This window comes from Ostrinia nubilalis, chromosome 21 (genome assembly GCF_963855985.1).
Source record: "Ostrinia nubilalis chromosome 21, ilOstNubi1.1, whole genome shotgun sequence".
NCBI lineage: Eukaryota > Metazoa > Arthropoda > Insecta > Lepidoptera > Crambidae > Ostrinia > Ostrinia nubilalis.
The window spans coordinates 11,347,357-11,362,926 of NC_087108.1; the positions used below are offsets into that span (position 1 = coordinate 11,347,357).

The window sequence follows — 15,570 nt, forward strand, 5'->3', positions numbered from 1 at the left end:
TTAGAAGTTAGAGGGGGCAGGACCAAGTTTTTTCCACTTTGGAAGCGTCTGTCACGCAAACTATTCGGTTTAGAAAAAAAGTATTTTAAAAACCTCGATATCATTTTTGAAGACCTATCCATAGAAACCCCACACATATGTGTTCGATAAAAAAAAAATGTGTTTAAGTTCTAAGTAGCCCCCAATATTTATTATTATTTTTTTATTTTTGCATCAAAATCTTAATGCGGTTAACAGAATACATCTACCTACCAAGTTTCAACAGTATAGCTCTTATAGTTTCGGAAAAAAATGGCTGTGCCATACGGACGGACAGACGTACAGACAGACACGACGAATCTATAAGGGTTCCGTTTTTTTCCATTTGGCTACGGAACCCTAAAAAGAAAAAAGGAAGAACTTTTTTTACAAACTGTGTGCTGTGAAATAATAATTTCGAAATTCAAGACTCAAATCGAGTTTTATCTAAAATAATGTTCTCAATTGATAACAAAGATCAAAGGTCATTAAGTAACATCATGTATTGTGTGTTGTTTTTGTAAATAAATCTATATATATAAAAGAAAGTCGTGTTAGTTACTTCACTTATAACTCAAGAACGGCTGAACCGATTTAGCTGAAAATTGTCAGGGAGGTAGTTTAGAGCCAGGAGAAGGACATAGGATACTTTTTATCCCGTTCGAAATTAAAAAAAAAAAGTCTGCTTATTTATTGCCATTAAGGCGGAACAAAGTTCGCCGGGTCAGCTAGTAAAATTAATAAAAACTCACAGAAGTAAACCGTACAAAACTTGAACAACAGCACTATTTCACGAAATGACAAACTTCCAGGTAGGTACCTAAGTGACGGCAGCTTTTTCAAACAAAAATGTACTGTAGGATTTAACCCCCGCGCGCCTGACGCAAAAAGAGAGGGGTGTTTCAAGTTTAAAGTGTCTGTCTGTGATTTCGTAGCAAATAAACGAATGAACCGATCTTCATTTAGTTTTGTAGTTACCTACTTACTATATCGATTTCCATAAACTACTTATTTATCTCTGGTGAGGCTCTCTTGGAGGTGCCTGGATGCGAGCGGCGCCGCAGGACTGGTTTTTGTGGAAATCCTTGGGGGAGGCCTTGGTCCAGCAGGGGACGTCTTTCGGCTGAAACAAACAAACTTATCTATTATTAAAAAATAATGAATTCACCGGTTTTTTCACATTAAACCGGCACATGGAACTTGGTAGACGTGATTTGAATGACAGCTGTCACATGCACCATACTACAGCACAGCGTAAGATAATGTAAATTTATTTTAACTTTTTTTTTAGTTTAGGTACATTTCTGTACCCCCAGTGAAAACGGAGTTAAGTCGAAAATGGTGATTTTTGGGAAATCGCATTTGAAGTTAAAAAAAATCCTGCTTCGTCGCTATTAGAGATAACTTGGTGATATATTTTTTAGGTGAAAGGTAATGTTAGATATAATTAGGCAGTGTGCCAGTTTGGGAAATATAGCATGTGGTTTTTTCGTAATTAAATAAAAACCCAGTTATATCGCCATGCACGGCAACTTTACATTCGTGTAAAGTGATGTAATGGGACATAAATTATTTTACACCACACTGAATTGACCACCCGCTAACAAGTGTAAAGTGATACATTTTACGCCATTTCTGTTGATAATTTTTTGTTTCTTCAATTTTAGAAAAAGTTGTAAAACAAACATTAGTAATTACACTATGAGGAATCATTATTTCAGGTTATTTAGGGTAAATCGTCCAAAAATTTCTACTTATATCAATATACACCAATTTTGTGATGAGAAAAAAATGTGTAAACTGATCTAACTAACATAATAGCGATCTAAGTATCCTAATAATTATGTGTAAAGTGATATAAGTGGCGATTGTAAAGGAATAAGGCTAGAATTTTAGAGTGAATTCTAATTATTTACTCCTTAAATGTTTATTCTGATCTGAAACTACTATTTTATTAATTATTACACCATATACCATGAATGATATCGGCCTAAATCACATACATTATCTCCTATTTTAAAGTAAGTATTAGTTGAAGCAATTGGGTAATAAAGACCAGAAACAACAATGGTTTCACATCAACTAATTAGACAGGAGACAGAGAAAAGTTTGTTTTCTACAATTACCCTATTAGGAATCAAACTCTGGACCAGAGATGATGATGTCAAGCTATATTGATTGCTTTTTGGCTACAGAAGGATAATATAAAAGTAAAGTCATAAAATGCATTTGTTTTCAACAAAGAGGCTTTTAAAAAGCCCTTTAACACGTCCTAGTATCACTTGAACCCTACTTTTATTTTGGGACATAAATGGGTCAGTGCTGAGAAGAAGCAGCGCAAGAAATTTAGCCACCCTTGTCAGCCTCTTCTTAAATCATAAATAACTTGAAAAAATCGAACTGCCTAAGACGGGAATCTTCTTAAATCAATAGAGACATGAATTAACAAGACATGTTATACTTGCGAGCTAAGCAGATAAAGTCCAGCAACACATGCCATTTACATAATTATTTACTTTATACATAGTATCCATTCATAAGGTCTTACGTAGTTAGTTTTGCAGGGCAATCGAATATTGCACTTAACCTTTTGATTAGACCATTGTGCGCTATTTGATCTTCCTATTCCAACCGCTCCAGATCCCCCCAGGTAGCAGCAGCCTATCTAGGTCGCTACAGGCCTTCTGCAGCGACCCTGGTGATTGGAGAATTTGAGCCTGTTGATCTGCTACGCTTCTGCACTCCTTGTGCACGTGCTGTGGTTTTTCTTCTGCCTCCATGCATCTTCTGCACAGTAGGCTTTCTGTACAGCTATACTGTGTAGGTGTTTGTTTAACATACCTGTTATTACACTTAGGACCTTGCGGATGTTGTCCCTGTTTAGTCTTATGAGTCTTTAACTTTTTCGATATAATATCCACAACTGCATCTTTTGTTTGCCTACATCTTTCACAATCTTTCCATTCTGTGTGGTGTTATTTTTCTATTTTGGAGCGCAGCCAGGTCTTGATCTGTGCTTATGGTATCGGCATTATAATTGTTCCGGACCAAATACCGTCGTGTACGATCCCCTTCTGGCCAGTTCATCTGCTGCGTCGTTGCCCAAGGAGTTACTGTGTCCTTTGATCCACTTCAGGAGTGCAGGGTAACGCCATTTGCGTCTGCAATGACTTAGGAGCGCGTCATGGCATTCCAATATAAGTATTATAATGTAGTATATTAAGTTGCTTTGTATTGCTTGCACTATCTGAGATTATTTTTATATTCAGACCTCGGATGTCTATGGTTGCAACCGCCTGTGCTGCTCTGATTGCAATCTGCTTGGAAAATTGTATTGTGTGTATCTAGTGTTGTTGATATTCTTAGTATATTTAGGTAATTCGAGAAGACACCAGCTCCCGTACCTTTTTGGGTTTTGGAGCCGTCAGTGTAATATCCTAACTTCATTGATTCCAGAGCAATCTTGCGTTTCCGCTATAAGCTGGATATTATATCTTCAGTCGAAGAGTGAACACAGGGAATTCTGCCGATAGGTGCCTCGGTGAGAGGTATTTTTTTTATTAGGGTTTTGTGCAGGATCGTGGAATGTCCTGTCTCCTTGTTTTGCTTCTATATTCTATATACCTTTAAGTCTTAGAGCGGCTGCTTGCGCTTCCTCCTGAATGATGAGGTCTAAAGATCTGAGATTCAGAAGGTACTCAAGTGATGTCGATGGAGTGGTTCTCATACAACTAGTGGCCGCTATGCTTACTAGGCGTTGCAGGCTTTGGAGTTTTGATCTTGCTGTGGATAGTTGTGTTCTGTGCCACCACACAAGTGATCCATAATAATATGTGTAAGAGGGCCATAGCGACGTGTAGAGCCAGTGTTATCTTTGGGTTGAGACCTCATCTACTACCAATGAGTCTCTTGCACTGATGGAATGCTATACAGGCCATTTTTATTTTGTTCTCGACATGACTCGCCCAGTTCAATTTGTTGTCAAAGGTGATGAGTTTTGTTTATAAAGAGTTCTGGTAGTTGGAGCTCTTGTAAATTCTATAATGCACTTATTAAGTACTTTTATTGACAACGTTAGGCACTATGAATTCAATTATATGTTTTACTAGTAGATGTTCACCATTATTTATTAAAACTATTAACTAAAGTTCTTTGATTTATAAACTACGCATTATGTTTTCCTTTAATCTGACAATTGGGCTAAGTTATATCATTTTACAACAAATAATTAACCAAATCATTAGTTGCGATTTTCAAATGTTTTTGATCTAAGTAACTTATAACATTTTACACATGTACGAAACTTTTGTGGTTAATGGTATTAGTCTAATTGAATCATTATACACAAAATAAATAATCATTTGTCTTTTACTTTTTGTGCTATAAATTAAGTTACATTCTTTTTCACCAACCAACAATACATAGTTTTTTTTGTGTATATTAATATGAGTCATCTTATATTGTTAATCACAAATTCAATCTGAACAACTTTAATCGTGTAAAAAGTAGTAACACGAGTCGTACCTCTTGACACAATAAAAAATTTAAAGAAGCCTCCGGTACACTTTGTTAAAAGTAGACATGTATCAATATACACGAAAGAAAACTCAAAATTGGTTCACAAAGCCTTACTTGTATCATTTGGCACAAAATTATTTTCTTTTCTATACGTCGTAGAAACATACCGATTAGATACAAAAATAGCTAATTTTTCAGAGATTCACATTATGTTATAAAGTCAATTTTGATCTAAGTCGAGTTAGATCCCTTTTCACTGGGGGTACAGATTTTACTCTGTGTAACGCGAAATGCCGGAACTAAATAAGCGACTCTTATTTTTACTCTGCGTTTATTTTTAGAATATACATACAATACATACCTAAAGTATAGTTAAATCTTTAGACGTTGTTTAATTTAATAACATAGCTGCCAAAGCTGCCAACCCTAGCTAGCAGATGCCTCCTATAAAAGACAAATGCGTTTATCTTAAACGAGTAGTTAAGTAGTCGGTGAACAGTCGAACAGTGATTTCACGCAATGATTTTTTTAATCTTATTATTCGTTTTATGTGTATGCCTAACATTAATATACTCGTCTCTAAAAAGTAAACAAGATTACTGGAAGAAGAAGAAAGTGCCTTCATGTCCCAACCCTAAGCCCATCTTCGGGAATTATTCAGACTACATTCTTTTGAAGAAATTTGTAGGAGAAGTCTCACAGGAAATATGTCGGGCTTTCCCCAACGAACCTTACATCGGAACGTTCTACGGCTCGGGCCCAGCTCTCCTGGTGCAAGACCCTGACATCTTGAAGCTTATTTTAACCAAGGACTTCTATTACTTCAACAGCCGGGAGGTGTCCAAGTACACGCACAATGAAGTAACCACGCAGAACCTATTCTTCACTTACGGGGACAGGTGGAAAGTGATGCGCCAGAACATGACGCCTATCTTTACGACTGCAAAGATGAAGAACATGTTTTATTTAGTGGAAAATTGTTGCTACACACTAGAGAAGTTACTGGACTATGAGAAGAGCGTTTCCGATGTCATAGAAGTGAGGACTCTAACCGTTAGATACACCATGGAGTCTATAGGCTCCTGTGCTTTTGGAATCGACATGAATTCGATGGAGAAGGGCTTTGATCGTAATCCCTTCGTCCTTGTGGGCAGCAAAATCATGGATACCTCCACTTATAGAGGCTTGAAATGGATAGCCCGAACCATGTGGCCGTCAGTGTTCTATGGATTAGGATTCAAAACTTTCTCCACAGATATCGACAAGTTTTTTGAATCCATACTGATAAACGTCTTCAAAGGCAGAGGCTACAAGCCGACTACCCGGAACGATTTTATTGACTGCGTTTTGAATTTGAAAAATAACAACTTCATCACTGGAGACAGCATGCGTAATGCAAAAACTGGTGGAAATGAGAAGGTGGTTTTGGAGGTAGATAACGATTTAATGGTGGGTCTGTGCGTGGTGATCTTCGCTGCTGGCTTCGATACCTCGGCCACGACGATGGCGTTCACATTGTTCGAGCTGGCAAAGCACAAGGAGGCTCAGAGACGCGTTCAGGAGGAAATAGACGAGTATTTGAGGGTGCATGAGAATAAGTTGAGCTACGATTGCGTGTCTACACTGACGTATACAGAAGCTTGTGTTGATGAGGCGCTTCGTTTGTATCCTGTGTTGGCGCTCCTGACAAGAGAAGTGGTGGAGGATTACACGCTACCGTCAGGTTTGACCCTGGAGAAGGACAGTCGCGTGCACATACCGGTGTACCACCTTCAACGCGACCCTGCTAATTTCCCAGACCCCGAAGAATACAGGCCAGAGAGGTTCCTGCCCGAGAACAAGCAGAACATCAAGCCGTACACCTACATGCCTTTTGGAGAAGGACCTAGAATTTGTATAGGTATGTTTAGTCTTACTTTTTTCGTATTTCGTCGTTTCAGTCTACAGCCGCCCTCTGCTGGACAGCCTCCCCTTTTCATGTTTCATCGGTTCAACCCCCTGCCTCAAGGATATCCACAACGACCGGTCCTGCGCTGCCCGCGTCCAGGTGCTTCCCGCTATCATCAGATCGTCGGTCCACCTAGTGGGAGGTCTGACTACTCTACATTTTACATTTACTTCCATGTTTACAATGCATAAATTAAACTAGCGGCCGCCCGCGACTTCGTACACGTGGATCCAGTTTTACCCCCTTCATCTATTTTACGCGGTTTAGATTTTTTCATACAAATGTTTTTTCCCGCTAACTCCCGTTTCCGTGGGAATTTTGCAATATCCTGTTGTAACTAAGCTTTAAGTTTACTAAGGTACCTGCATGCCAAATTTCAAGCGTCTAACTTAAACGATTTAAATTTTTCATACAAAAGGATTTTCCCGCTATTTCCCGTTCCCGTGGGAATTTCGGGAATTCCTTTCTTAGTGCACCTCTACGGTACATAAGCTACGTCCCTTCCAAATTTCAAGTGCCTACGTTTAGCCGTTTAGGCTGTGCGTTGGTCTGTCAGTCAGTCAGTTTCTCCTGTTACTCGTATATATTTAGATTAACACAGTCTACAGACCTCTGCCGTCTGCTCTCAAATATTTTTTTAAACGGTAATCAGTGTTTCACACTGTCAATGTTAATTTCAAACTATTTTTAAGATTTTTAAAGTAAAGCCCTTTGATCCATAAATTGTTAATGAAGTTAAATAAATGTCCAGGGCCCCCAGCACAGCAATAGGGAGGGACAGCCCTATGTCTGAAATCGGATTGTTTAAAATCAAAGACACACATGTTTACACAATTTTTTATTTATTTTACCGATAACAATATTTTTATCGCGCATTAAGGTCACAAGCCTTCCCTTCTATGATCTGAGGTCACAAGTTAAGCAAGGAGTTAAAATAAACATCAGTCATTTATGATATTTTGAATTGAAACATATTTAGCTGTAAAAAAATTTTTATTTCGTAAATTATTATCATAAAAAAAACAAAACTACAACAAATTCTCACAAATCAGTAAAAATATGACTTTTACTATTGGAAAAAGGCCTACGCCAAGGATTTCAATAAATAATAATAAATAAATTTATATCCTTGGACATTTCACACTGCGCTTCTAGTCCCTAACTAAGCAAAGCTTGTACTATGGGTACTAGACAACGGATATGAACATACTTAAATACTTTTTTTTTGTAATTACATACTTATTATCATAGAAAACACCCAGTCCAATACAAACAAATATGTTCATGCACACAAATGTTTGTACTGTGCGGGAATTGAACTCGCTACCTCCGGAATAGTATTCCGTTTCGAACCACTACACCAAATGGCCGAACGGTTCTGGGCTGCCCACATCCAGGTGCTTTCCGCCACTTTCACTAGATCGTCAGTCTGCCTAGTGAGAAGCCTGCCCACACTTCGTCTTTCAGCCTGTGGTCACCAGTTCTCGAAAACATTTCTGCCCCAATAGTCATTGGCTCTACGAGCTAGGTGCCCCGCCCACTGCCACTTAGGTTTGGCAATATATCATCCGCAAATGGTTGATTATACTCGCTGTTGATATTTATGCCAAATCCACTGCAGTCCAGAAGCTTGAAAACATCTTTTAGGGCAGCGGTGAACAGTTTCGGAGATATGACGTCTCACTGTCTTATCCCTCGCTGCAACCGGATAAGTTTCGAACTTTTCAGTTCGAATCTTAAGAGGCGGACCGATATGGTGGCGTTATTGTACAAGCCATTTAGCACTTCGATGTATCGATAGTCAAATTGGCGCTAGCAGTGCCCAGATCTCGACCGAATCAAAGGCGAAAGCCTTCGAGAGCCTATGTCAAAGTCAAAGTCAAAATTTCTTTATTTGTTTGGACTAATAAATAGTTCTTACAAATCGTCATTTTGCTCTTTTTTTTTTTTTTTTTTTTTTTTTATGTGATAGGAGGCAAACGAGCAAACGGATCACCTGATGGTAAGTGATTACCGTCGCCCATAGACACCCGCAGACCCAGGGGCGTTACAGGTGCGTTGCCGGCCTTTAAGGTAAAGATACGCTCTCCTCTTGAAAGCTTGCTGGTCGTATCCGTCCGGAAACACCGCAGACGACAGTCCATTCCACAGTTTGGTTGTACGGGGCAGAAAGTTTCTAGAGAAACGTACTGTTGTGGACTGCCAACCATCTAAGTGATGGGGGTGGAAGTGCTGTCGGGTAGATCGGTGGCGAAAAGTGGCGGCAGGAATAAGTCCGGATAATTCTTCGGAGCACTCCCCGTGATACATGCGATAGAATATGCACAGTGAGGATACATCTCTACGCAGCGCCAAGGGGTCAAGCCGATCCGAAATGTCCTGGCAGTCAACGATTCGAGCTGCTCTCCGTTCAATGCGGTCCAGAGGGAGAAGCTGGTACTGGGGCGCACCTGCCCAAAGATGAGAACAGTATTCCATATGAGGCCGAACCTGCGCCTTGTAAAGTTGCAGACGATGGGCTGGAGTGAAATACCGTCTCGATCTATTGAGCACACCAAGCTTCTTCGAGGCTAATTTAGCCTTACCCTCTAAATGACCACGGAACTGGACTTCGCTCGATATGTCGACACCAAGGATTCCGATATTGGCTGAGGCAGTTAGGGGAGTGCTCTCGAAACAGCGGGATACGACAAACGGCAACTTTTTGGCGGTGAACGCGCAAACTTGTGTCTTTGTAGGGTTAAATTGGACCAAATTGCGTCGACCCCAGTCTGAGACCTCCTTCAAGGAGGTTTCAATGTCGGACACAAGTTTGTTACGGCTCTCAATGACAAGTGCTGAGAAGAAGCGCCGCAACAAACTCAGTCACCACTGTCTGCCGGTTAATATAAATAAATAGAAATAGTAGTAGTAGGTACATTCGATTCAGGAGCAGTTCACTGAATTTACCATGCATTCTTGTATGGTGTATCTTATAAGAATGGGTATACAAGATTGCGTGGTATATTAAACAAGGTAGTGACGTGCTAATATCTAGACTTACATATTAAGATACTAGTAGAAATGACTCGCATACATAAATTTGAATAACTTGGATTGACCAGTCCCCGAAAGCAGCGCCTGTTCACAGACATGACGAGTGAACCAGCCATCGCTTCACTCGACCATATTAGAGGGAATGTAACGACCCGCCTCACTACGCCACCACCCCAGAGACAATTTAGTGAGAATGACAATTCCAAGTTATCTCTTTAAAATAAAAAACTAATAATAAAGCTAAGTAACAGTCCAGATTGAGAAGCATGACACTATAACATTTGAGAAATTATTATGAGTTTATACATTACTTTTCATTTTAATTATTTTTAGTGCGAGCATGAGAGGACCATAATCCTACTCCCAGGATGACTTATCATTAAGAAAATCTCGAGTTGTGTAATAGGCTTTTTTAAGCATGTGATCTTTAACTATATCTTTAAATTTATTATACGGTAGCTCTTTATATTTTTCAGGGACTTTGTTATAAAAATGGATACCTTGTCCCATAAAAGAGGCAAACACTTTATTAAGTCTAAAAGCGGGTATAGCCAATTTATTTTTATTTCTAGTGTTAATTTGGTGAATATCACTTTTCTTTTTGAATTCAGTAATATTTTTTTGAATAAATAGAATACAGTTTAAGATGTATTGTGAAGCGGCCGTGAGAATGCCAATTTCTTTAAACAATTCTCTAAGGGATGCTCTTGCTTTCATTTTATACAAGTATCTTATCGCACGTTTTTGCAAAATAAATATTGTTTCAAAATCTGCAGCTTTGCCCCATAGCATGATTCCATATGACATTAGGATATGATAAATCATACTCGACAAACGCCAGGAAAGTGGCTGATTATTCTCTTTAGTCTTCTGTATGATCTGCCGTAGTGTATGTATGCTATGGTACGAAAGCCTTTTCAGAACGCCGCTAGTTCGGGAGGCTGCAAGTCGTCAGGCATGCGAGCGTGAAGATTCGTAGACTCTCGAAAACAGCTTGCAGACATGGCTTAGAAGTGAATTCTTGAACACGTTTTACTCGCCTTTTTTTTAGGAAGAGTATCACCACACTTTTGTGCCACGCCGCGTAGGTGTTTTACCCTAGGCAGCGGTTCCCGAAAGGTGGTCCGCGGAACCCTGGGGTTCCGTGGAAAGGCCGCAAGGGTTCCGTAAAAAATATTATCCCACGTTTCGTGACCGACGTTGTTCGCTCGCACTGCTCGCACTGACTTGTTTACGCACAAGGGAGGGGCAGGGCGTGCGGGCGGAGTAGTACGGGGGTTCCGCTAGGAAAAGTATAATCAATTAGGGTTCCTTGGCAAAAAAAATTGGGAAACCTTGCCCTAGAGCATGATGGAATCAAACAGTTCCTGGATAGCGTAGCGCAGTATCGACATTCCGCCTGCTATCAGAAGCTCAGCCGTAATTCCATCATCACCCGATGTCTAATTGTTTTCCAGCTGTTCTCTAATCTCATATTATCTCAGCCATTCTAGTCTCACACAGACTGACGTCCGGGATATCTTCGGTATAGTGGCGGGCGGGTCAATCTAGCTCTTGGGGCTTTGAGTCTCTCTTTCTAAAGAGTCACGAATATTATACAATTGGGATATATAAATATATTCAAAATATGTACATAATAACAGTCCGTAAATGTAAATCGCCTTCCAGCCTTTTTTCTCACCTTTTATTGTTTCAAAGGATGGTTGCCTAATCAAATACGCGGTCTTGCCACCTATTTGAGTAGCCAAAAAATGGTTAAAATGGATCCGCGGTTGATATAATTGTAATATACGTGTTCCTGTAGGTCAATTTCAATTTGTGTTAATAAAATTATTGGAATAAGGTTGTGTTGCGAACTCTGTGGCTACTTTGGATGTCACGAACTATTTGACGCGGTCGTCTGTACATGGCTTTCGTATTGTTTCAGGCATGAGGTTCGCAAAGATGCAAATGCTGGCTGGTCTGGTGACGATCCTGAAGAAGTACTCCGTGGAATTGGCAGATGACATGCCGGAGCAGGTGCCGTACGAGCCTCGGTCCATCGTGACGACACCCATCGGAGGGATGAAACTCAAGTTTACGGAAAGGGACGGATGGGAGCAAAGGGTTTTGCAAAAATGAAGGACGTCGCTATTGTATTAAGGCCCGATTCGACCATACTTTTATCCGAGAATATATTATATCCTGGTATAGCACATGGACAGTTTTAGTATGGGAAATCTGTCAAAATGTCGAATAACTGACTATTTATTCTGAGATTAATTACCCTTATTTGGTCGAATCCGCCTTAAGTGAACTAACTTGACTTTTTTTGAATGTTTCAAATCAGCGATTTTTTTCCTTTTGAGAGCTAACGCTGCGTAAACGGTTAAAGTTTCGGTTCTACCTTTTTTCGCAGAACTTTTTTAATCATAATTTTACTATGCATAACAACGGATGGCATAATTTTCTTTACGCAGAAATTCGTTAGGCATACACTCATTTGGTATACATTCAAAACTAATAATTTTGTAAGGCAGAATCATCTTTAGGCATAACTTTTATATCAAAATCAAAATCAAAAATTATTTATTCAGTTTAGACCACAAGTGGCACTTATGAACGTCAAAATTATTATAGAAAATAATAAAAAAGAAAAGTTAGCCCTTATGTTAGACCCCCATCTAGTAACTATGAATTATTTGAAACCACAATGGAAGAGGTACTTAGAAGAGTTTGTAATAGTTCAAAGAAAGTAGTTGTATGTGGAGACTTTAATATTAATAACGGGTGTAAAAAAACCTATCCCGAAGCCGAAGACTACTTATTCTCCACATCATGGGGATCATTTTTTTCTTTGGGACCATACCTGGGAAACTTGTGGTTTAGGAGATATTGAAGGTCAAAGTCAGAATATTTTTTTCAAGATTTTTACATTATCAATTTCAATTCGTTGTTTAAAATTTTTTTTTCTAAGAAACCTTATTAAAATTTTGAGTATTTTCGTCACAATAAGGCTTTTGTCTTTACAATAAGAAATGGATAGCAGCGCGCGCACACACGCTCAAGCGCTGCCCCCACGCCCCGAACCGCAACCCGCGCTCGCCCATGAGTCATTCAACTCTACTGTGAGTTCAACGACTACGACTGGACCAACTGAACTGAGCTTAATCCAAATCTACCTAGTTTGTAAAAATGAAATGAGTACCTAAATTAGTTACTTACACCTTAATATCACCTTACCAGTTTAGTTTTCATTCTAAAAAATAATAAATTACATTTTAATTAATAAAAACCCTTTACACGAATTTGTTTCTTTCCGCAAATTAAATAATCTTACAGAACCTAGGTTGTTAACTAAACCGTGCTTTTACGCATAACCGTTATTCTATCACAATGTAGTATCACAGGTCTTATTAGCTACGCAAGTGTGATAAGCGTAAGTAGGTATCATTAAAAAGTACCGTAAACAGATGAATAATGATCTTTTGAATGAGGCCTGTTATTCTTTACATTAATAACTCTCTACTTCAATAACTTAAGTCTTTACGATAGTAATAAAATTCATAAAGTAAAACTCAAATTATTGCTTACACCACACCGCTCTAAACGCCTAGAGTAAACACCTGGCAATGTTACTCCTATCGTTGATTAAGGCATTCACTTTCGATAGGAGTGATGATTGTGTGTTCTTTAAACTTAATTGATTTCAGCAACTAAATAAAAAGGTCTCTTTTTTCAGTCTTCCTTCCATACTCATTACTTCCTTTCTTCATAATTTACTTGAAATAAATAATGGTTATGCACGTGATTCTAAATAAACGTAATTTTAATCGTTAATCACAGGCAGTAAGCAGATGTGATAAACTTGTATCATTAAAAAGTACTGTAAACAAATGACAAATGCTCTTACACACAGGTTCATTATTTCTAGCTCTCTAACTTAATAAATTTTACGTCTTTACGATAGTAATTAATAAAATAAAACTTAACTTACTTATTACTGCAATCTGAACGCCTAGAAATAACACACTGGCAAACTCTTGCTCCTTCACTTTCGATGGGAGATTAAAAGATAAGATTTTATTTTTAAACTCGATTGATTTTAGAAACTAAACAAAATTTCATATCTTCTAGCACTTCTTTCATACCAATTACTTCCATTCTTCAACATAAAAAGATTCATCGTCTTGTTCGTGATTATTTTAAATGAACGTAACTTTATTACACGGAATAACTATCAAAATGTATTGATATTCTTATTGTTTTATTAATAACGATTGCGCATCTACAATTCATTCAAATTTGAGTATTTTGGAAGCTTGCTTAAAGCATTAATTATTATTAAGTACCTATGCTAGGACGGATCTTTAGTTAACAAAGATTAATCAAAGTATTTTTGCCGCCGCTTTTACAATCTCATTCGTTGATAGACTTGCCTGTACTAAAGTGATGAAATTACATTTTTGTTAAGTTAAAAATTACGTAAATTTGTAGTTGAAAATGAAGAGTAATAACAAAGCGCTACCGATTCACGACGACACATTCGATAGACGTATTGCTTGACTGTTATTGGTCAGTCAGTCTCGCCGCGCGGGGCAGTACCTTTGTTGCGAGGGGCCGCTCGCGCCACGCGTTGCTCGCACGGCCAGTTCGGTTTCTTCGGCCGTCGAATGCGCTTGCGACTTTTGATTGTTTTCTCGTGCGGATAGTTAGTGTGTGAACGTGTGATAGTGAGTGTGGTAATAGTGAATGTGTGTTAGAAAGATGCCTAACCATACGTACAGTGCTCGTGAGTACGTAAACATGGTTTACTGTTATGGGAGGGCACGTGGAAACGCATCTGAAGCCCTGCAGGCTGTAGGTATCGGGCTGAACATCCTACAGCGCACCACCGTACTGATGCACGTATTATTGTTCTGGCTGTACAACGTCTGTTGGACAATCAGCCGATTGTGCCTCCGTCCGCCTCGTTGTGGCCTCGTCTAGGCGTGTATTGTGTCGGATTTGAGGAACTTAAATACCGGTCTGTACGTGAAGGAATACTGGAGCGCGCATCAAAACACGATTTACCTGGCACGCGTTTGCTTGCACGTGGAAGGCCGTCAGTTCGAGCCACAACTTGTCCGGTTGGAGCGGCCGATTCCAGACGACGTCGAAGGGAATCCCCTTCGCCGACTAATCAGTCGGTAAGTACTTAGTTCTAAACCTAAACAAATGCTAAAGGAATGTGTTTTTTAAATGTAGGAAGTGAATAATCTGGTAATTTAGTGTACAAAATACTTCTGCGGTCGCGGTAGGTAGTGGCGGGAAAGCGCGTACGCTCCAATACACTTACACACACATAGGCACGGTCATTGCGTTGCGTGGCGCGCTGTACATTGCGGGCTGCGGAATATTGTATTTTTTTTAATCATAAAAATAAAAAATATTTCCCACCAATAATATTTTGTAATATTACTTGGTTGGGTGTACAGAATGCGTAGTTTCAGTCTTCGTGATAGGTTTTTTTACACCCTGTATAATAGAAGATTCCTCTCTTTCAATACGGTTTTTAAATTTATTCAAATCTTTTAACTTGTTAAATCTTTTCTCTGAACCAACTAGGGTGACTCCAACATCAGCTACTTGCTTAGACAATATATTTTGTAACTGCTTAGTGCTAGACAAATCAATGATAGATTTTGTTAATTCTGATCATTGCGGTCAAATAGCGTCATTTCAACACCATTTTGTGCCATCGAGCAAGGAAATAGAATATAGACCAGTCACTGCATCCCAGAAAGACAAATTTAAATCTCAAATATCTTATAAGGTCCCACTTTTGCATTCTTTTAACTGTAGTATTAATATTTTATATGAGCAATTATTTGAATTAATCAAAAATGAGTTCAACAAAACATTTCCTAAGAAAAAAATTAGTATTAAAAACAATAAAACTAAATTCAGTGACTGGGCTACAGTAGGTATTTATATTAGTAGGAAAAAAATGTTTGAATTATATGGTAGAAAAGCCTATAGTAGTGACCCGGACTTTATAGAATATGTAAAAAGATACTCAAAAGTTTTTA

At 38.7% G+C, this 15,570-nt stretch overlaps 2 protein-coding genes across 2 annotated transcripts in view; both read left to right on the top strand.

The window, feature by feature from the left end:
- Positions 1 to 15,570, top strand: part of LOC135082395 (uncharacterized) — a 211,957-nt gene that overhangs the window by 103,552 nt on the left and 92,835 nt on the right. The window lies entirely within an intron of this gene.
- On the top strand, positions 5,024 to 12,099 carry LOC135082514 (cytochrome P450 6B5-like). Its single transcript, XM_063977313.1, has 2 exons — positions 5,024 to 6,436; positions 11,448 to 12,099. The coding sequence occupies exons 1-2, from the start codon at positions 5,056 to 5,058 to the stop codon at positions 11,639 to 11,641; spliced, it is 1,575 nt and encodes a 524-aa protein (XP_063833383.1). The 5' UTR covers positions 5,024 to 5,055; the 3' UTR covers positions 11,642 to 12,099.

Coding starts and splice junctions, on each gene's coding strand:
- LOC135082514 (XM_063977313.1), top strand. CDS start 5,056: ATGATTTTTTTAATCTTATTATTCGTTTTATGTGTATGCCTAACATTA. Junction 6,437..11,447: donor AGGACCTAGAATTTGTATAG/GTATGTTTAGTC, acceptor GTATTGTTTCAG/GCATGAGGTTCGCAAAGATG.